Source organism: Tiliqua scincoides, chromosome 3, assembly GCF_035046505.1.
Source record: "Tiliqua scincoides isolate rTilSci1 chromosome 3, rTilSci1.hap2, whole genome shotgun sequence".
In the NCBI taxonomy this organism is placed as follows: Eukaryota; Metazoa; Chordata; class Lepidosauria; order Squamata; family Scincidae; genus Tiliqua; species Tiliqua scincoides.
In genome coordinates, this window is record NC_089823.1 from 4373983 (window position 1) to 4396333 (window position 22351).

The 22351-nt window shown below is 46.5% G+C and overlaps 1 protein-coding gene across 3 annotated transcripts in view; it reads left to right on the forward strand.

Moving 5' to 3' along the window:
• PAK1 (p21 (RAC1) activated kinase 1) overlaps positions 1-22351 on the forward strand; it is a 98408-nt gene that overhangs the window by 49650 nt on the left and 26407 nt on the right. For 2 of the 3 annotated variants that reach the window (XM_066618830.1, XM_066618829.1), the window contains exons 2-5: positions 1429-1639; positions 11919-12019; positions 12637-12784; positions 17938-17975. In XM_066618830.1, coding sequence (XP_066474927.1) covers positions 1450-1639; positions 11919-12019; positions 12637-12784; positions 17938-17975 — 477 coding nt within the window. In that variant the 5' untranslated portion in view covers positions 1429-1449. The remainder of the gene's footprint in view (positions 1-1428; positions 1640-11918; positions 12020-12636; positions 12785-17937; positions 17976-22351) is intronic. The other variant, XM_066618831.1, reaches the window with a different exon arrangement.

A 22351-nucleotide genomic window follows, 5' to 3' on the forward strand; every position in this document is an offset into this window, starting at 1 on the left:
CATCCCCTCCAGCTACACCACTGTGCTATAGTTTTGCTGATAGTGACGGGGTGTGGATGTACAAGCTTTGAATCATTTTTCTTTGCCTTACCTGGAAACACCAGGGATTGAATCGGGAGCCTTCTGCATGCAGAGCTCTTTCAGTGAGTGACAGCCCTTATTATAATTGATTTTTAGCGCTTGGAAATGTATTATTAGAAATCCTATTAGACTCAGTTTCAACGGCTGGGGCAGACTTCTCTATCTGCTCATCCACACAGCTACCTGATGCAGGCAGAATGCAAGGGGGCAGCAGATTTGGGGTGCCTTTCACCCTGTGCCACTGCTCCTTGCAAGCTGCCTCCCTCAAACCTGCTGCCAATGCAAGCCACACTTGTCTGCTTCCTGCACACTTGAGCAAAAAGCAGATCATTCCTTATCATCCTCCAGGAGTCCCCCACTTACCGATTTCTCCACAGCATGCAAGGAGCATGTTAAGGATTTTGGTGTTGGTGTTATGGTGCAAGAGGCAGCAGCTTTGAGGCAGCATCAGGTGGCATTCCAGGTTGCACCACTCCTGATCTGCCAGGTTGGGTATTCTAGTTTTCCATTGCCCAGGTGGGGTCATCTTGACTTAGACCTTAAGAACATAAGGACAGCCCCACTGGATCAGGCCATAGGCCCATCTAGTCCAGCTTCCTGTATCTCTCAGCGGCCCACCAAATGCCCCAGGGAGCACGTCAGATAACAAGAGACCTGCATCCTGGTGCCCTCCCTTGCATCTGGCATTCTGACATAGCCCATTTCTAAAATCAGGAGGTTGCACATACACATCATGTAACCCGTAATGGATTTTTTCTCCAGAAACTTGTCCAATCCCCTCTTAAAGGCATCCAGGCCAGGTGCCATCACCACATCCTGTGGCAAGGATTTCCACAGACCAACCACATGCTGAGTAAAGAAATATTTTCTTTTGTCTGTCCTAACCCTCCCAACAATTTTAGTGGGTGTCCCCTGGTTCTGGTGTTATGTGAGAGTGTAAAGAGCCCGACATGTAATTTATGGAATTTGCAGCTACGCAGTGGACATGGTGAGGGCCACCAGCCAAGTGGACTTCAGAAGGGGATTAGACAAACTGGTCTGTTGGCTAGTCATATTCGCTTCTTCACCCAGACCCAGTTGCAGAGCACCAGCTGTTGGAAAGCAACCACTGGAGAGGTCTATCTTCAACTCCTGCTTGTGGGCTGCCCAGAGGTATCTTCGCTGGTTGCTGTGGGAGGCAGGATGCTGGGTGAGATGGACCTCTGGGCTGATTCAGCAGGGCCTTCCTTTTGTTCTGATCAAATGCTGAAGTGAAAAAGGTATTTGCCCAAGGCCAAAAAGACATCAAAGTAGGTGCCAATAAGGTCTCCCCAAATACAGTTTCTCTTTCCCCCTTCTCAACTTTAGCTTTAGCTGCTGTTCCCGAAGATGTCCACGAATGGGCTAGAAGCAGAAGACAAGCCACCAGCTCCTCCCATGAGGAACACCAGCACTATGATCAGCACTGGCAGCAAAGATGTGGGAACCTTAAACCACGGCTCGAGACCATTGCCTCCCAATCCAGAAGAGAAGAAGAAGAGGGACCGCTTCTACCGTTCTATCTTGCCAGGAGACAAAAGTATGGTGTTCTTTCTTTTGACTTCTTCTGTAGATGGTTTCTGCTTTTGATTTGACTGGGCTAGAATGTTAAAGCAAAGGTGCTTAGGCCCAGTTTGCTGGGGTCCCTGGGGCTTCACTGGCACCCCCACCTGAACCCTGATGGTGCTTTGGATGCTACTTACTGCCACCAGAATTGAAAGTTCAGGGATTGGCCCAGTCTTGTGGGTGCAGGTTTTTGATGTCCCACCTGATTGACCACTGATGTCAACCCTACATAGACCTCTATAGTTTTTACAAACAGCAAGCTGGGATAGCAGATTGGGACACATCTGAATGAATGCTCCTCCAGAGGGAAAAAAATCCCTGCACACAGAAATCTAGCCTTGTAGGGACAACGGCTGTAGAAAGGGCCTTGTCCCTGACATGCTAGTTTTCTGTATGCAGAGCATTGTTTGTTTGAAGGGAAGAAGTAGAGAGCTCTGCTTTTTCCTGATCCATTTCTCAGAAACATCTGGTGCAATTTGCAATCTTATTTTGCCCCTGGGAGGACTGGAAATGTGATGGGGCAAAGCTCAGTAGGTGAACCTTTCCATCACGTGTGCTAGAAAAACATTTTACCTGTCGAATGAGATTTAACTCATGCTACTGTTTTAAAGGTGAGTCTTTCTGCCTGCATAAGACCAACATTTCTGCAGGTCAGACCAGGAAGGCATCCCATCATTGTTCTTTGGTCAGGAATGGAAAAAAACAAACACCTCTGCATTTTTATTTTAGGAGCAAGTAGAGATTATTTGTTCCAATCCTGCATTAGAATTTTAATTAAGGCTGGAATCTTCAACATACATCCCTTATGTACAGAATAAGACCTGTACAGATCTTATTCAAAGCAGCATAACTTCTGAGCAAATATATTTTGACTCAAATGTATTTACTTGTAAGTAAATAGCTGCTCTAAAAATGCATCCCCATTATTTGATGATGATTGGCCAGTATTAGTTGCCCAATCCAGTTTTAAGCCCCTGGGGCTTGGAAGCCCCCTGTGCGAGCCGGACCACCAACACTTTTGGGATTCATAGCTTTATCCAACTGCTGAGCAAGCTCCTTTCAGAAGGGGATTGTAAATAAAGCTTTGTTGTGGGTCACTCCATCATGATTCCCTGATGCAAAAGTGTTATTTAAGCCCTGACTTGGAAATTTCAAGCTTGTTTCCCTATCCCAGAAGATGTAACATTCTACAGCTCTGTTAATGTGTGTATGAGGCTCGGTCATGTTGTGATGGCCGGATCCCAAAGGATCTCCTCTATGGAGAACTTGTGCAAGTAAAGCGCCCTACAGGTAGACCACAGCTGCGATACAAGGACATCTGCAAGAGGGATCTGAAGGCCTTAGGAGTGGACCTCAACAGGTGGGAAACCCTGGTCTCTGAGCGGCCCGCTTGGATGTAGGCTGTGCAGCATGGCCTTTCCCAGTTTGAAGAGACACTTGGCCAACAGTCTGAGGCTAAGAGGCAAAGAAGGAAGGCCCATAGCCAGGGAGACAGGCCAGGAACAGGCTGCACTTGCTCCTGGTGGGAAGGGATTGTCACTCCCGAATCGGCCTTTTCAGCCACACTAGACGCTGTTCCAGAACCACCATTCAGAGTTTTTCGAGACTGAAGGTTGCCAACAGAAGCTGTCTTCACAGGGAGTGAAGTGAGGATGCTTCCAGGATTGAACCTGGGACCTTCTGCAGGCCCAGAATGAGCTCTACCACTGAGCTGTAGTTTCTCTAGAATCCACTCTCCTGTCTGGTCCAGTGCTTGTGTAATAAACCAATCCTGATTTATAGTCACACGTGGCTCCTAGCTTCATCTATCTGAGTCTCTCCCAATTATCCCCTTCCTTGCTGTGTTCTTGAGGCCAACACTATTCACCTTGGTGGGGAAAGGAGCCTTTGCTTGAGCTTCAGCTCACACGGCAATGAGTAAGTGGGCACGGCTCAGTCCAGAATAAGCCTCCGTTTGAACATTTAGGTTTTGCACATTCCCTGATGACAATCTATTATTGGCTGCAATTCCTTGCACATTTCTTAATAGAGAAAATACTTACATAACACTCCCTTCCATCTCATTCCCCTTCTGCCACAGCCTCCTGGTGTAAAAGCTAAAATGGGAAAGGAGAAATAGATTCATTGTGCTGAACATAAAACTTTAATTTCTATTATCAGGATATTTGAAGGTTGCACACGTCACGTCAGCTCTCTAATCCCCCCCGACATCTTTTTACATCTATATTGGAAAGTTCCAAAATAAGACAAGTTCTTCCTGTAGCTGCTTTTCTCCCAAGTATCATTGTACATAAAAACCAGAACTCACCTGGGTTCATTCTCAATCAACATTATGGTAATATTGTAGGGCATTTTGAGGTTGCCTTGAATATAGTAGGGAACTGGTGGCCTAAGGACTCAATCCACCCCTGGAACTGCCCCATTGGAACTTTATCCAATTCTCTCACCCTACATGCATATCTGCCATTGTCTTTATCATGCATGTTGATGCCAAGACATCATATGCTGGTCTTTGAACTGGAAGGTCAGTGGATAGGAACCATAATAGCTCTTCTTTGGTTCTGTCCTCTCTGGGAGCTCCTGTTATGTCAGCAAAGAAGTGGGAGAAGAGAAGGTCCTCTTCCAGCCCTGTTGGAAATAAAAGCAGAGGGTAGAAAATGAGCACATGAAGCTGGCTTCTACTGGGTCTGACCCTTGATCTATCTTGCTCAGTACTCTCAGCACTGACAGGCAGCAGCTCTCCAGGGTTTCAGGCAGGGGTCCACTAGCCATACCTGGAGATGCTGCCAGGGGTTGAACCTAAGTAAGGCCACACCTGGAGTATTGTGTCCAGTTCTGGTCACCGCATCTCAAAAAAGACATAGTGGAAATGGAAAAGGTGCAAAAGAGAGCGACTAAGATGATTACGGGGCTGGGGCACCTTCCTTATGAGGAAAGGCTACGGCGTTTGGGCCTCTTCAGCCTAGAAAAGAGATGCCTGAAGGGGGACATGATTGAGACATACAAAATTATGCAGGGGATGGACAGAGTGGATAGAGAGATGCTCTTTACACTCTCACATAACACCAGAACCAGGGGACATCCACTAAAATTGAGTGTTGGGAGAGGACAGACAAAAGAAAATATTTCTTTACTCAGTGTGTGGTTGGTCTATGGAACTCCTTGCCACAGGATGTGGTGATGGCTCTGGCCTGGATGCCTTTAAAAGGGGATTGGACAAGTTTCTGGAGGAAAAATCCATTATGGGTTACAAGCCATGATGTGTATGTGCGACCTCCTGATTTTAGAAATGGGTTACGTCAGATGCAGGGGAGGGCACCAGAATGAGGTCTCTTGTTATCTGGTGTGCTCCCTGGGGCATTTGGTGGGCCACTGTGAGATACAGGAAGCTGGACTAGATGGGCCTATGGCCTGATCCAGTGGGGCTGTTCTTATGTTAACCTAGCCCTTCTGTTTGCAGAGCAGGTGCTCTACCACTGATCAATGGGTATGCCCAAGGTCTCATTTTATCAATGAGTTTGGCCTCTTAAGAACATAAGAACAGGGTTTTACCCCCTCCTAAATGCCTTTGTAAGAGCTTCCTATTCATGTGTCATTCCATTTCTATTTGCAATATCCTGTTACCATTTTTTTTGTCCAGTTGCATCACTGCAGCTCTCCCTCAGTAACAAATTACTGAAGCTTCAGATTAAAACTCCCGTGATGCTCACTTTATCCAGCTGGATTTCAAAAGCCCAGCAGGCTTCCTGCCCTGTGGCTGTTCATGGCCTCCTTTGAGCATTGTCTCTACAGTTAGGAGGAGGCAGCTGGAATTTGTTGCTGGTACCAAAAGAAAAGCAAGGAAATGTTTTAGTCTTTGGCTGCCTCCTTGGAATCTGCTGCTGATGCAACCTGCATCAGGTGGCCTCATGCAGTGGTGTAGCTAGAGGGGGTGCAAAGCACTAAGTTTTGCAAGGAGCCTCGCCGCAGCATGCAGGGCCCCTCCCCCTCTGAGCTATTCTGGGTTCTGGGAGCAAAATGGAAGCTCCCACTGCCCAGAATAGCTTCAAAGGGCCACCTGCATGCCATGGTGAGGCTCCTTGTAAAATGTAGTGCTTTGCACCCTCCTCTAACTAAACCCATGGATGGGCTGTCATTGGTGGTACAGCACTTGTTTTTATGTGCAGGGGGTTCCAAGGTTCAATCTCTAGATAGAGCTGAGAAAGCCCCCCCCCCCCCCCCAATCTGAAACTCTGGAGAGAATTTCCAGCACTTGGAAATTTCAGTCTCAGAACTTACAGAACTTGGGAGAGCCTCATTCACTGCAGGCAATACTTAGCAGAATGGACCAAAGGTCTGATGAAGCAGAAGGGCAGCTTTGAAAGAGGTTATCTGTGTCAATGAGTGGGGATAGCTTGTGTGTGTGTGAGAGAGAGAGAACGAATGAATGAATGCTGGGAAAGGATAATCAGTGCCCTATGGCCAACTGAGGCAGTCCCTTCAGAAAGCACACTGGTGGAGGGTGCCCTCTGCCCACAGGTCTCCACTGGAAAGGAAAAGGCTGATGAGTTGGAAGTGTGGAGGGAAGAAGAGTGGTGAGCTACAGTATTGGAGATACTCTACCACCCCCACACTTCCTTTTCCAGTCCAGAGAGCAGAAGGAGCAGAGATTGGCACATTGCCAGGCAAGAGGGGGCAGTGTTTGGCAGATGGTCTCAGGCACTAGGAGGTCTTGGGCTGATCCTGAGAATAATGCAGATTTGTATAGGATTGAAGCAGTGGTTCCCCCCCTTTTTTTTTTGGATGGACTACTCCCTTGACCTACTGGGCTATTGGCTGTAGCTCCTCATTATGGTTCCAATCCTATACATTGTTTAGGGTGGCAGGTTTTTCACAAGGATCCCATGGCTCCCATGGCTGGTTTCCTTGGCTCCTGGTGGAGCCACGGCTCACAGTTTGGGAAACACTGGTGTAGAGTGTACCCTCATATATCCCTCTTATCTATCCCTCAATGGTAGGTGCATGGAGTAAGAAACTGTCAACGAATATGGGGTTCTTATTTAACTATCATTCAATATAACTTAAAAAACAAAACTCAGTAGGCTGCTGAGAAGAGCAGAGGGGCTCTCCTTACATTTTCAGGCTCTTGGTCATCAAAGTATTAGATTCTGGCCTGTTTGCACCACTGGAGCATCCCTGGGTCAGGAATGCCCATAAATGCTATCTAAAGAGATTAAACAAGAACGCATGATTCGACAGGCCTTTAAATGGCTAATCCTCCTAAGCCCAAACCTCATGCTGTGGTGTACAGTGTTTTAGTGGCAAAAGGCAAATATAATAGTTAATATTTTAATGGATTCAGGCTCAGGCCTCAAAGCCGTTTGGACTTGGTTGGAGAAAACCATCTGCTGCTCATCTGCTATTTATAATCCTGCATACAGACTTTTAAGTGCCAGTTTATTTAACAAGGGTTTAGGGTAATTAATTTAGGTCTCTTAATAGCCATAGCAGTGTGTTTTTAAACTGCTTTCAGGACACACAGAGAGTGACCTCAGGACTAAGGGGTTTTTGAAAAGTATCAGGGAATGGTTTTAGATAAGGCTATGTCAGGGGAGACTAAAATGAACAAAGACCAAAAACCCCAAGTTATCCAGGGCCTCTGTCTTGTTGAAGTGTTTAACTCTAAAAGTGCCAGCAGAAAGTACCAAGAGCCCTGTTCACACTCGCCTTTGTGCATATAATGAATGCTCGGAGGGCAAATTGCTCCACATTCACTGGCCACTCTCAGCATCTGCCCATTCTGTGTGAAAGGGGAGCCCGATGTGCAGAGAAGCACACCAATATATACATGTAGGCTCTCTTTTTGCATGTCCTGCTGGATGCATGGATGTGTCCTGGTGGCTGGTGGAGCAAGGTCACACTCACTTGGAGGTAAGCCCCATTGAATACAATGGGACTTAACTTCTGAGCAGTACCGGTTGCCTGGGCCATGGTGCAGTACACCCTGGTGGCCCCTGACCAACAGCCTGGTCAGCCCCTGACCCAAGTGCATAGGGTTGCCTTGTAAAGGTCAAACTGATCAATACAATAGGGTAACTTTTCTAATGTAAATGGCACTTGTATGGTTGTGTGTGTTTGATTCCTTTGTCCTCACCACAGTCTTGGCTGTGGTCTCTGCTCTTTGCTGTTTGTGCATTAGGAGGAAGCTCCCATTGAGAGAGCTGGTGGGAGGAAAGGATTAAATGCCTCCCTCTGTAGTCCAGTCTGGATTCTCCCCATCCCTTGCATGGACCATTTACATTTGTGATAGTTAAACCTATCACAAAGATACCTACCTAAAGATAGATACCAATCATGCAATCAACCTATCATTTAGTTTGGCCGGAAGAGAGGAATTTTATTTGAGGGCTGGAATGATGGCCTGAGCCTCTATCTGCATACAGCTAACCCCTGTAACTTGCATACAGCAGCAAACTGGTCCTCTAGAATGTTGCAACAGTGCAGCTCAGCCACATACGCTCCTTGAATGAAATCCAGCTATTTGCATTCCCTTAATCCAGTAATAGATACTTGCTTTTCTGGAACAATTACAGCCAAGCCACTGTGTTCTTGTGACTAATTTCGTGGCCTGCATTGCTGGAATGAGATTCTACCCAAGTTAGCTAGGACCAAGCCAAAGCATTTTTTGTGCCCAAAGTAAACAATCCAAATGGCACAAGCTCTCTCCCCAATAAAAATAGACTGACACATGGCCACAAGAACTAGCTTGCTCCAGAGTGTTGTATCAGTGTTATAATCTGTGCTGAATATTCTTAAAGTTCTGGTGCCACATGTATATGAGGTTAACCAATGGGGAAGGAGGATGGGACATGTGAGGGACATTCCCAGCTGGAAAGGGGAACCTCGTCTCCTAATCTGAGCTACACCTAGGCAGCAGCCAGCAGAATGGGGTCTAGGTTAGGAGCAGGTGGATAGGATAATTTTCATTACCTCCACACCATAGTCAAAAGGATAGGTTGCTCATGATCCTGCATTCCAAAGTGCTTAGGTTTGGGCTTATCTCCCAGTAGACATCATCAGGGACATGCAAGTGCTCATCTCCTGTTTGGGGATCTTACTGCTGGCTGAAAGTATGTATCTCTGTTTTTTGTCTTTGATTTGTCACTGGCTGTTGTGTTTAGATTTTATTTTGTAAATTGGGCCCTCCTGAGACAAGCTGTGGTATAAAACAGTGTTTTTCAAGCTGTGGGTCAGGACCCACTGGTTGGGTCCTGAGCCAATTTTGGGTGGGTCCCCATTCATTTCAATGTGTATTTTATTTAAATAGATTTGATGCTCCCATGGTATATGACTGCATTGGGGGAAATGTTACAGATCTGCACTTTTTACAGGCTACTATGGATTTTGACAATGACTGTCAATGGGGCTTACACCTGGGTGTGGATAGAATTGCAGCCTTTGGGATGTTTGGGGAATTTCTTTTTTAACAGATCAGCAACTGCTTGAGAGGATTAGGAAGGTTCTTCTTTATCTTAAAAAATGTTTAAACATATACTTAGGCTGCAATCCTAACCTCACTTTCCTGGGAGTAAGTCCCATTGAACACAATATGATTTATTTCTGAGTAGATTTGGTTAGGATTGTACCGTTAGTCAATTAATTAGATTTTGTTGCATAGGGGGGTGTTAAAAATTTTTCTGTTTGATGATGTCACTTCTGGTCATGGCATCGCTTCCAGGTTAAAGACATAGCTTCTGGCTGCTCCTGACAGATTGTCATTCTAAAAAGTGGGTCCCAGTGCTAAAAGGTTTAAGAACCACTGGTCTAGAAGATTGAAAAATAAATGAGTATTAGTGACTTATAACAAGGGATTCGTTTTAATATGAATAACAGGAAGTACATAATAGGACACGCAGGTGGATATGCAGAAAACTGGAGTTTGACTAGTGAAGCTTTAGGTTCCATTGTTGGAGCAGCGTATTTAAAAAAATTGCAGTCTTGTTTTGCTGTTCAGACAGGTGAGCTTACATAAAGCCCGACTAGCCTACCTGTTCGCACCTCGTGATGATCTTGGCTTGACACACCTCTGACTACTTGGAACATGGAGGAGAGCCAAGTTTTTCCCAGCTCACAAACGTTCTCCCAGCTCACACTGTCATGTTATGAGTTGCCAACATTTACTTTTTTTTTCTCCTTCAAGGGGTGCCTGTTCTGTAGTTTTCAGCAGGTGGTGATGCTTATCTCTACGCTGTGGAAAGCTTCACCTGCAGATCAAACAGCTGTTCAAAGTACAGGAACAGGCCAGGCTGTGTTTGCTTTTTCCACCTGGCCGAGAGAGAAACCTATGAAGCCGATTCGCATTGCAGGGGGCTGTTGGCCCTTCTAGCCTCGTCTTGCCTCCTACCTGCAGTCCCTGACACTCCAGCAGAAGTCTTCTCCTGCCCCTTCTGTCCTTTTAAGTGGATGTGCCAGGGATTGATCCTGCGCTTGACAGCTGAGCCGCAGCCCTTTCCCAAACCCAGTTCCTGGTGACCTGCTGGTCATTCTTGCTTGCTAGAGATGACCACATGGGGATTATTTAAAAGTTTTGTGTGGTGCAGCTTGTTTACTTCTTCCACATGGTGCTTTTTGATCAGGCTAGTTTCTCTGGGCTGACTGGCAGAGAATTGTGTCTAAGGGGTGTTATGGACACCCTCTCTTTCTGGGAGAGAAAGGACACCCTCTCTTTCCCTGGGAGTGTGCAGTTCCTGGGAGTGTGCAGAGGGTGTCTGGGACACCCTCTCTTTTCCTGGGAGTGTGCAGATGTAACTCCCTTTTGGATTTCCTCCTGGGAGTCAAACAGGGAACTTTGCCCAGCAGAGGTGAGGTCACACTGAAACTCTCAGGAGATATGCTGATTCCGGGACATCTGTATGCCTCCTTCCCCTCATGGTCTTGTAAATTTTGGGGTGCTTCATCCTGATGAAAACTGGCAGCAAAAACAAGTCCTGTCTGCAGAATAAATTGAGTCTCCCAATTGTCCAGGTGCCAGGCCCACCTGTCTTTCAGCCATTGGGCCAAGAAGTCTCTCCCCCTGACCCTGGGGCAACACACCCTGCCATGCCTTTGTTTCTCAGAGACCACTCTGGATGGCTGATCCATCAAGCCTTCTGGAAGGACACACTCAAATCAACCAAGGGCAGGAAACCCAGGCTGCACAGCTAAAGAGAAGCTCCACACTACTTTGTCTACCTGGGGAATGCTTTCTTTCCTTTATGCAAATGTGTATCTCTTCTCCTGCTCTAGCAGGCAGAGAACCAGGCCACCTCCCTCCCTAGCAAGAGGTCCATGCTGTGCTTGGGAGTTTCTTTTCCAGCAGAAACCTCCTCCATTTTAGGAAACTTCTAACTGGTTGGGGTGTCCCTGCTCTGCTTTTTAAAATAAGAAGCATCCTCCGTTTTGGGCCTTATTTTTTTTTTGCCTCTGGAACATTGTATCTTGCAGCGCTGCCTTGCTACTCAGAAAGCACTTTGCACTCCAAACCCTGACCAGCAAAATAGGATAGGACAGTGCAGGGTTGTCCAAAGTCTTTGGCAGGAGGGCCATATCATCTCTCTGACACTGTGTCGGGGGCCAGGGGAAAAAAGAATTAATTTACATTTAAAATTTGAATACATCTGCCTAAGTTTACATCAATGAATATATTAGAGATGGAACTTGAATGAATGAATGAAGGTCTTGCAATAGCTCAAGGCCTAAAAAAGGCATTGCACAAAGCAAGGCCCGCCTTTCCTTTGCTGCCATACTGCATCACAGATGTGAAACAGCAAGCAGTGGAGGGAGCCCTCATCCCACAGCTCATGCAAGAGGTCAAACAGTTACCCTCATGCTGAGAGCAGTTGCTTCAGGCCAGTGTGGGCTCCAGCAAATCTCCAGAGGGCCAGAGGCTCATTGGAGACTGGGGGCTCCCTGAGGGCCGCATTGGGAGTCCTTGAGGGCCGCAAGTGGCCCCAGGGCCTGGGTTTGGGCACCCCTGGGACAGTGGTTCTCTCACATTTACCACCGGGACCCACTTTTTAGAATGAGAATCTGTCAGGACCCGCTGGAAGTGATGTCATGACCAGGAGTGACATTATCAAGCAGGAAAATTGTTAACAATCCTAGGCTGCAATCCTATCCACACTTGCCCAGGAGTAGGTCCCATTGACTATCATTGGTAAAAGAATATACATAGTAGCTTGTTATGCTTCTGATGTAGCTTCTGATGGTTTTGTTTCATTTTTCAACCCACCTAGCGAACAAAAAGAAGGAGAAAGAGCGACCGGAAATCTCCCTTCCTTCGGACTTTGAGCACACAATTCATGTTGGATTTGATGCTGTCACAGGAGAATTCACTGTAAGGAAAATGGGGAAAAGATGGTGGTTTTGGGGAGTGTCTTAGATGGACAGCTTCTTAGTAGGTTTTTCTTTACGTGGCTACAGGTGAGCAGAAGGTGACCTTCAGGCCATTGCTCACCTGTTTCTTGTAGAGCAAAGGCTTTTAACCTTTGGACTTGTGATACATTTGCCCCCAAAGTTGACTGCCATGTCATAAATGCTCTTTTAGGGCTGCCTTGCCAATTGGCCTCAGGTTCATGGGGCCACTGTGTACCCTCTTCCCCACTTATGCGTCTGTGCTCAGGTGCTCCATGTCAGTCCAGTCTGAGTTTTCGGGTTTGTCAAGAGAGAAAGTGGAGGAGCAGGTGGCATTTTGGATACCACTTGGTGCTTCCACCCACCTAGTGGGCTCCCTTTCCTCTGTGGTTGCTTTGAATTGGAAACCATAGTTTGAGTTCTCTATTTGAATGACTGTTAGAGAGCTTAATAAGGATCTATTGCTATTCACTGGGGTGTGTACTGTTGACCCCAATATGCTTCAGAATGAAAGTGCTCTGATGGTAAGCAGCAGAAGCATCAGAAGCTGTTCTTCTCGAGAGCACAGGATGCTGACCTCCATCTTTATTGTTCTTCCAGGGCATGCCAGAGCAGTGGGCCCGCTTGCTGCAGACGTCCAACATCACCAAATCTGAGCAGAAGAAGAATCCCCAGGCGGTACTTGATGTGCTAGAATTCTACAATTCCAAAAAGACCTCCAACAGCCAGAAATATATGAGCTTCACAGGTGGGTGGCTTTGACTATTTTAAAAAAGGAAAGAAGGAAATCCTCCAGGCAGTGAGAGCAAGTCTGATTGGCTTTGAACAGGCTTGTCCGTAAGGCTCTTTTGCAGTAGAATTAAGAACCTAAGAACCACCCTGCTGGATCAGGCCAAAGGCTCATCCAGTCCAGCTTTCTTCAGCTCACAGTGGCCCACCAGATGCCTCAGGAGAGCACACAAGACAACAAGAGACCTGTATCCTGGTGCCACTCCATTGCACCCAGCATTCTGAGGTAGCCTAAAGCAAAGAAGTCACACATACCCAATCCATGATAGACTTTTCCTCCATAAAATTGTCCAATCCCCTTTTAAAGCTGCCTAGGCCAGGTGCAATCATCACATCCTGTGGCAAGGAGTTCCACAGATTAATTACACTTGAAGCTACCACCCTGAAGCTATGAGGAAGAATTTACTCTGTTCTTGGTAAGCAAACCCCACTAGGCTCTCACTTGCCGAGATACCCATCTTGAATGATCATGAGTTGTTCATAATGGGTGTTGCTATATTGTTTATGGCTTCTCACGTCCATCAATTACACTGTGATCCTGCGTAGCCACAACTAAAATGGCACACTGTGGTTGTTGCCATCCTGGATGTTGCCACTGCATGTACGTGATTATAAACAAGATAGCAGTCACTGTTGGTGATAGCAGAAGCAAATTTGTTTGTGTCCCATCTTAATGCGACATTCAAGCACTAATGGGAGTTCAGGAAAATGTCATAGAGAATCAAACGTGTCTAGTTTAATCCTACAAAAATTTGGCCCATGCTGCCTTTTCTTGTTGTCATCCTAGCTGGCCATTTAATTTTTTTTAAAGCAAATGCAGATACATGCAAATTTATTTTCAAATTTTATGTGTAAGATTTCTAAATTTGTTGATTTAATTTAATCAACAAACTGTAAATTAGTTGATTCCAGTAAATTCAAACTGGAATGTCAAAAAATTTAGAAATCCTACCCATCAAATGTGAAATGTGCAAGTTCCTTGAAGTTTAGCAGCTTAACAGTTCAATCCTCTGGGCATGGAGAACTCGTGCAAGGAAAGCACCCTACAGGTAGACCACAGTTGCGATACAAGGACATCTGCAAGAGGGATCTGGAGGCCTTAGGAGTGGACCTCAACAGGTGGGAAACCCTGGCCTCTGAGCGGCCCGCTGGGAGGCAGGCTGTGCAGCATGGCCTTTCCCAGTTTGAAGAGACACTTGGCCAACAGTCTGAGGCAAAGAGGCAAAGAAGGAAGGCCCATAGCCAGGGAGACAGACCAGGGACAGACTGCACTTGCTCCCAGTGTGGAAGGGATTATCACTCCCGAATTGGCCTTTTCAGCCACACTAGATGCTGTTCCAGAACCACCATTCAGAGCGTAATACCATGGTCTTTCAAGACTGAAGGTTTTGCCAACTCTCCTCTGGGTTGCATGTGCTCCTGGAACTTGGCATTCCAACAGCACACTGTGGTTTGTGACGCTACAAAATGTGATGCACTGTCAGATGCTGCCAGGCCCCTGCTGCAAATGGCAAGCGGAAGGTGCATTTGACAATATTAACTTACAACCTCTCCTTCCCAATATGTTTGCAGCTCTGACTCCATCTTGGTTTTCAGAGCCAAGCAGGCCCTCTGCTCTCAGAAGTGGTGAGGTCATGCTGGCTGCCTCAGGAAGGAAGGCTGTGATGCTGTGGGCATCTGTGACTTTGTGTGCTTCATTCTGATCAAGAGCAAGTCCTGCCTGCATAATAAATTAATTCCAAATTGTCCAGGGGCCAGGCCACCTGAGCATTGTTTTCAGACACTGAGCCAAGACCTGTCCCATCTTGAGCCTAGGAGAGAACACACCCTGCCAGTCCTATTGTCCCTCAAAGATCACCCTAATTGAGGAGTCATTAAGCTTTTGCATGCTCCTGGAAGGACTCACTCAAACTCAATCCAGGGAAGGAAACCTGGGCTACATAAACTCCAAACTCCTTTGTTTTGCTTAGTCCCTCTTTATGCAAAGTCCTATATCTTCCCCTGCTCTGGAAGCAGAACTTTGTCACTCCTAGACCTTCCAGGAGGGTCCTTTCCATGTTGTACTTGGAGGTTTTTTCCCCCCAGCAGAAATCTCCTCCATTTTGAGTCACTTCTCTAACTGAAAGGAGTGTCCCTGCTGCACTTGGAGTTTTTTCTCCCCAGTGAGAAAGCCTTCCCTGTTCTGGGTCGTGGCTCTATTTTTTTCTTCTTTGGAACCTGGAATCTTGCAGCCCTTCCTTTGCTGCTCAGAAAGGGCTTCGCACCCAAAACCCTAACCAGTCCACAGGATGGGTAATATTTCCCCCCTTTTCCCTTTTGATCCTCATCACAGTTCTTTCTCTCTCTCTCTCCCCCCCCCCCAAAGATTTGGTCACTTCTCCAGCTAACCCCTGCTGTCCAATACAGCTATTTGCAAGTATCTCTCCTGCCATTTAAAGCTCAGTAGCTGATCTTCGAAGCCAGTGGTCTCCAAACTTTTTGGCCAGAGGGCTGCATCAAATGTCTGGCATGGTTTTGAGGGCCGAAAAAAAAATTTAAATATAAAATTTATATAAATAAATTGGAACTTAGATGTGTGAATAAATGAATGAATGGGCTCATTCATTCAACCTCTCTGGCCCTTAGAACACCCTCCAGATGCAACCAGAGCATAGTTTCAGTCATGTTCAGTAAAGTGGGCCAGGGGCTTTCGGGGGGACAAGAGGCTGGCCGCGGGCTGGATAGAGGCTCACCATGGGTTGCATCTGGCCGGAGTTTGGAGACCCGTGTTCTAAGCAAAGCGCCTGAAAGTAAATGGCCCTTTTTCTGGTTATCTATATTTCTTTAATGAACTTGTATCTTATTTGGAAAAAACGCTGTCTTGTGGTTACTGGCAGCCTAATTTTAAGGCCCTTTGAGGTTGTTCACATCACTGGTCCACATTAACAACCCCAGAACTGTCACATTGCTGAATTTGACCTCTCACTCTGAAAGTTATGCTAATTTCCCCAATTTGAGTTATTGTATGTGTGTATGTAAACGTGTAGTGCACACATGTGCGTGTGAGGGAGTGGTGTTGGCAACAGCAGGGGCTGCTAGAGCTGCATAAGATGCTGGGGGTGGCATGCCATTCACAGGGAGGGGGAGGGCTGGGAGAGTTTCAGGGCGGATGGGGTGGGCAGGGGGCAGAGCAGGGGAAGGAGGCAATAGATCTTGAGTGGCACTTAGTGGCATCCCTTTGTCTGGTCCCTCCCCTTTTTCCTCCTCAGAAATAAGTCAGTTCTATGGGTCTGAGGAGTCCCTGAGGACATCAGAAGCTTACCTGGAGGCAGTGGTGTAGCTAGAGGGGGTGCAAAGCACTACGTTTTGCATGGAGTCTCACCGCAGTGTGCAAGGGGCCCCTCCCCCTCTCCTTCGGAGACATTCTAGGCAGGGGCTGCAAAACAGAGGCTTATACCTGGCTCTGCTTTGCACCCCCTCTAGCTGCGCCACTGCCTGGAAATAAGGGAATAAAAGTTCATTTGATCCAAGGAGGCCTCCTGATCTCCTTCCCCCCACCGTTGAATGCAATGCATGCACCTCCAGAGAGTGACTGCATCTGCCCTAATGGCAGGAGATAAGATTGGGGCATTAGTGACTCTTCTCCCCCCCCCCCCCAATTAAAACGGAAAATAGTCCTGCAGCTGGGATGCCTTTTAGATTTTTGGTGAGAACCAGCTGGCCTAATGCTTGTTTTGAGGACTCTTGCAATTGTACGTCAGCAGAAGTATAAACTGTGGGGTGGGGAGGGGTGTTGCTAAACTCTTCATTGCAAATGAATAATAATAATAATAATAATAATAATAATAATAATAATAATTAATACAGGTATTTATATACTGCCTTTCATGGTCTTCAGATTTCTCCTCAGATTTTATTTCAAGGCGGTTTACATAGGCAGGCTATACTAAATCCCTATAGGGATTTTTACAATTGAAGAAGGTTCTGTCTTTCAAGAACTACAACATTTCAGATGGACCCTTTTATGATCTGGTATCACATTCTGGCCTCCAGTTTCCTCCCACAATCTGACAATCTGACAAGTAAGCTGACAATCCTTCATATCTCACTTGAAGGGTGACCAAAGAGCAGATGGAAAAACTCAGCTTGGCTTGTCAGCTCCTTCAAGGTCTTGCCGTTCACGGTGCCAGTGGCCTCGAACTGGCGACCTTCAGCTGCTATCTTCAGAGCAGCTCTACCCTCTAGACCAGACCTCCTGCCCATACACACTTTTAAAAAATGCTAGAAGCTGGGGAGAAAATTCTGATGAAATTCAGCTGAAATCTGGTATCAGTCTTAATTCATTGTGTGGGATGTGGAAACAAATGCTAGTTGGGGCAGGAAGATGGAATGCCATTTGAACTTCTCTTGTGTTCCTATCTTGATCCTTTCTGGCAATTGTGATATGTTGGGTAAGACAGGGAGCCATTCCAGTGTCACTCGCCAATCACAAGTGAACACTGCTGCTGGTCATAGAGGAGGGATGTGTTTCTGAACCACACTCCATAGATGTCATCTGTAGCCTTATCTGCTGTGCTAGAGCAGGGGTGCCCAATCCCCGGCCCTGGGGCCACTTGCGGCCCTCGAGGCCTCTCAGTGCAGCCCTCGGGGAGTCCCCAGTCTCCAATGAGTCCAAATCCGGAGATTTCTTGGAGCCCACACTGGCCTGACGCAACTGCTCTCAGTGTGATTGACCACTTGCCTGAGCTGTAAGATAAGGGCTCCCTCCACTGCTTGTTGTTTCACGTCTGTAATGCAGTAGCAGCAGCAAAGGAAAGGCCAGCCTTGCTTTGTGCAAGGCCCTTTATAGGCCTTGAGCTATTGCAAGACCTTCACTGATTCATATAAGTTCATCTTTAATATATTCATTTATGTAAACGTATGTAAATTTATTCAAATTTGAAATGTAAATTAATCCTTTTTTTCCCTGGCTCCCAACACAGTGTCAGAGAGATGAGGTGGCCCTCCTGCTAAAAACTTTGGACACCCCTGTGCTAGAGCATTTTACTTCTCTAGCTTTGAATGGGTTTGATTAGAATTATTTTTGATGTTATCTGTGTAGGTCCATTTCAACCGTTTCTGTTTTTCTTCCAGACAAATCTGCAGAGGATTACAACTCATCAAATACACTGGTAAGTCTTCTTTCAGTGCACTATTATCTTAGTCTGGGGTCCTCTGCAGAGTTAGGCATGTTTAACCCAACTGAACTGTGCATAAAGTTAGGCTCAACTTATGATATGCAATCAGTGGCATAGCTAGAGGGGGTGCAAAGCAGGGGAGTCTCACCATGTGGTGCAAACGGCCCCTCCTCCTCCCCTTCAGAGCCATTCCAGATGGTGGGCCCAAAACAGAGACATACCCCTTCTGGGTGCGTTCCAGGGAGCCCTTCAGGGTTATGCCTCCATTTTGCTCGCACCACCCAGTGTGGTGTCCGAATAGGCTCTTCTTCTTTTTTTTAAAAGAAGGCAGTTCTTCTGGTGGTCAGATTCCAAGCTGGGTAGGGCTTTCAGGGTAAACACGAGCTCTTTAAATGCTAGAATGGACTAGGAACCAGTGGTGATGAGATGATTCTGTTGCCTGGTCCCAGTTGGCAGTTAGCAGCTGTGCTTTGAACTACCTTTTCCCAATAATCATTTAAAGGCAGCCCTTTAATACAATGCATTATAGTCGTTCAACCTGTTTTTTTAATCCTGATTTATTAGTGCTAAAGAGATTAAACATCCTGCAGTTCTGTCTGTCTTTCTGGCAGTGTATCAGTGCTTTCCTTGCTGCGTGGCAGGCAGAAATTCAACAGGTAAAGAGTCCCAACGCTACACTTCTTATGGTGGGGAACTCTCTTTTTCTGTTAATTTTGGCCTGTCATGCCGCTGTTAAAGACAGCTGCCAAAATAAATAGAGGTGCGTGTTTAACGACAGTGATTTAAAAATCACAGTGATTTAAAAATCAGTGGTGCCTGTTAAGCAAGCAGTGCTTGCTTTCCCTTATTCTGAAGGCAGGCTCAGATAAAAGAAACACAACAGGACTTAAAAAAAAACCACAACACATGGGGGAAAACAAAGTGTGAGGTTGGTCTAGTTTCATTTTTGCTGGAACCATCTATTTTAAAATCTGGAGCAAGCTCACAAGCACACTGGGATGGAGAAACAAAACTAGGTGTCAAGTAATCATGGTGTGAAAGTGATTTTTTTAAAGCTTGCCTCTCCAAATAATGAAGAAAATTAGACACCAGAATTTAACACCTACGTGTTGTGCCAGTTCTGTGTCAGTATTGTGTCCAGTTCTGGTCGCCGCATCTCAAAAAGGATATAGTGGAAATGGAAAAGGTGCGAAAGAGAGCAACTAAGATGATTGCTGGGCTGGGGCACCTTCCTTATGAGGAAAGGCTATGGCATTTGGGCCTCTTCAGCCTAGAAAAGAGACGCCTGAGGGGGGACATGATTGAGACATACAAAATTATGCAGGGGATGGACAGAGTGGATAGAGATGCTCTTAAACTCTCACATAACACCAGAACCAGGGGACATCCACTTAAATTGAGTGTTGGGAGGGTTAGGACAGACAAAAGAAAATATTTCTTTACGCAGCGTGTGGTTGGTCTGTGGAACGCCTTGCCACAGGATGTGGTGATGGCGTCTAGCCTGGACGCCTTTGAAAGGGGATTGGACAAGTTTCTGGAGGAAAAATCCATTATGGGGTACAAGCCATGATGTGTATGCGCAACCTCCTGATTTTAGAAATGGGCTATGTCAGAATGCCAGATGCAAGGGAGGGCACCAGGATGAGGTCTCTTGTTATCTGGTGTGCTCCCTGGGGCATTTGGTGGGCCGCTGTGAGATACAGGAAGCTGGACTAGATGGGCCTATGGCCTGATCCAGTGGGGCTGTTCTTATGTTCTTACGTGTTAATTTAATTTTCTCACTTGGGAACTAATGGTTTTAATTTTCTTGGCTCTGCTTTTCCATGTCAACAATAGGTTATAATGTAAGCAGAGCTCTTTGCCTTCAACAGTTCTGCACACAATGAATTCTTGAAGCTTCAGATTTTGTCTTGCTTGAGCAAGTTTTTATTATGCTGGTTTTTGGAAGTACTTGCATGGCCTAGAAATGGATATTGAGATCCATGCCTGTGCAGGTGCTCTCAGGTAGCTATCAACCTGGACACCACCTATAGTATGGGGACCACCACCACCCCCCGATAATGCCTTAACTCACCTGCTGATCTGGCATTAACTGTCTATGGAACTTGCTGCCACCAGAAATTTGTCTTTCTATATCCCTCTCAGTGTAACAAAACAAAGAACCCTTGAAGCCATTTTCTTCTCAATAAGGGAGCTTGGATTGGCAACTTTTCTTGGAGGATAGTCCCCTTCTTCATCCTGTGCACCTAGCAACCCCTCCAATTCTGCAGGAGATACTCTTTTTGCTGTCCATTTCAACCACCTCTGGCCTGACTGTTGGGGAGGAAAGCTGAGAGCTCTTCCTTGAGGCTCTCTATCCTGTCTCCTGAGAGGTGGGGATGCAATCTTCGGTTCTACTTCTGATGGCATATCTTCCTGCAGAGCACAGTTCTCTTGGTGCCCTTCCTGCGAACAGTGCCATCTTGGGTCATCGATACTGAGCTCTGATTGGCCGTAGAGCAGTGGTTCCCAAACGTTTTAGCACTAGGACCCACTTCTTAAAATGACATTCTGTCGAGACCCACCAACCTTTACAAGACAAAAAAAAGTTTCAGTTTACCAGTTGCTCAAGCCTGTTTCTATCCTTTTTACTATGGTGGGGGGGCACCTTCTGGAGCATGCATTTGAGGTCCACATTCATCGAATTGGGACCATTCTGGTGGCCATGCATTCCCCTTCACCTGGCCTTTGATAAGAGCAGAGGCACATTCACCTACTTGCAAGTAAATGGCTGTATGTGGCTCAGTTTTGCTCTTCATAAAGCTCAATACATTTTCCTTGTAAGTTTAGAGGGGAGGGCTTCCTTCCCTGTTGGAGCCTACATTCATTGGATCAGAACCATTCTGGTGGTGTTATGTTCCCCTTGGCCTGCCTTTCAAGGTGGACTGAGGCACATTCACCTACTTACAAGTAAATGCACATGGGCTGCTCCATTTCAGTTTCCATAGGGCACAATACATTTTCCTTGTGGGCTATCAGCTTGCCAGCTTAATGACCCACCAAAGATTGAGTCATGACCCACTGGTGGGTCCCGACCCATAGTTTGGGAACCACTGGTCTAGAACAAGTAGCTCACAGAGCAGCCTCAAAGCAGTAGAATTAACCCAGGTATCCTGCCATTTCTCTGGGCAAAGAATGAAGCTTTTGTGCTCTCCTCATTAAGATTTGAAGAGGTGCCAAGAGACAAAGATCAGAGGAAGTTGTTTTCCTGAGAGCCAATTGAAGATCATGTAAGATTAGTGCTGCCAACAAAGGCTGGGCTTGGATGATCCCAGATCACTTTCTCTCTCTCTCTCTCTCTCTTTCTTTTCCTTGGTGGTGTTGCCTTGAACTACACTCACCATAATAATTATGCTGGGATCCCATTGAACTTGTCATTGCCTGGGAGCCAAGGCTAACTTCTGTCCTCCTGGATTCTGAGGGTCAAACTATCCATTGCGTTAACAGCTTTGTGAGGAAACAAGTGAAGGGCTTTGGAACCAAATGGTAGGCGAAGGGAGATGCAGAGTTCGGATTAGGACCGCATTGCAGAGGGGAGAGGATTTAGCCTTTTGCACCTAGTTTGGCTATGGATTGCCATGTCAGCTTATCCTTGGTTCCCCCCAGGGCTCCCCACCACACGCTCTCAGCTGCTGTTTCACTTGGGATGGAATCTCCCATTAGAATCAGTAGTTTGTTTTATTTCACCTTCAGAGGAGCTTCTTGTTTGCTGGCAAATGTTGCCCAACAGCTTCTTCTGCACAACTGTGTTTTGCTTTTTCTTCATAAACTTCTTAGTTTGCCAAGGAGTGTCCACTCAGGTTAGTCTTTGCATGCAGCTTTCAGTAAAAGACTGTTAGAGATAGTTTAATCAAGTATTCAGGCTGTCAGCAGCCTGTCCACATCACCCTGTAAGCTTAAATGCTTATAGTGACCTAAGTCCAGCAAAGGCTTGCAGTGGTATAGCTAGAGGGGGTGCAAAGTGCTAAGTTTTTCAGGGAGCCTCATCACCATGCAAGTGGTCACTCCCCCTCCCCCTCCTCTTTGGGGCCAGGGTCCAAAGCTCGAAGCTTTTTGCTCTAGCGGTCCAAAATGGCTTCGAGGGGAAGGGGCCCCTTGCTTGGCGCATTCAGGTGCTTGCAAAACAGAACTTTGCACCTCCTTTAGCTGTACCACTGGCGCAACTCCTCCCCCATGTTCTAGAAATGAACATCTGCTATTCAGACCTATGGAAAGAAAAGTAAGCCAATGTGCAGAGAAGCATTTAATCCTCCCTTCTTCTCCCAAGTTGAGTCTTTTGGTGGTGGGGGCCCCACTCCTCCTGCCTTCGTGACAGACACTGCTTGTTTGGC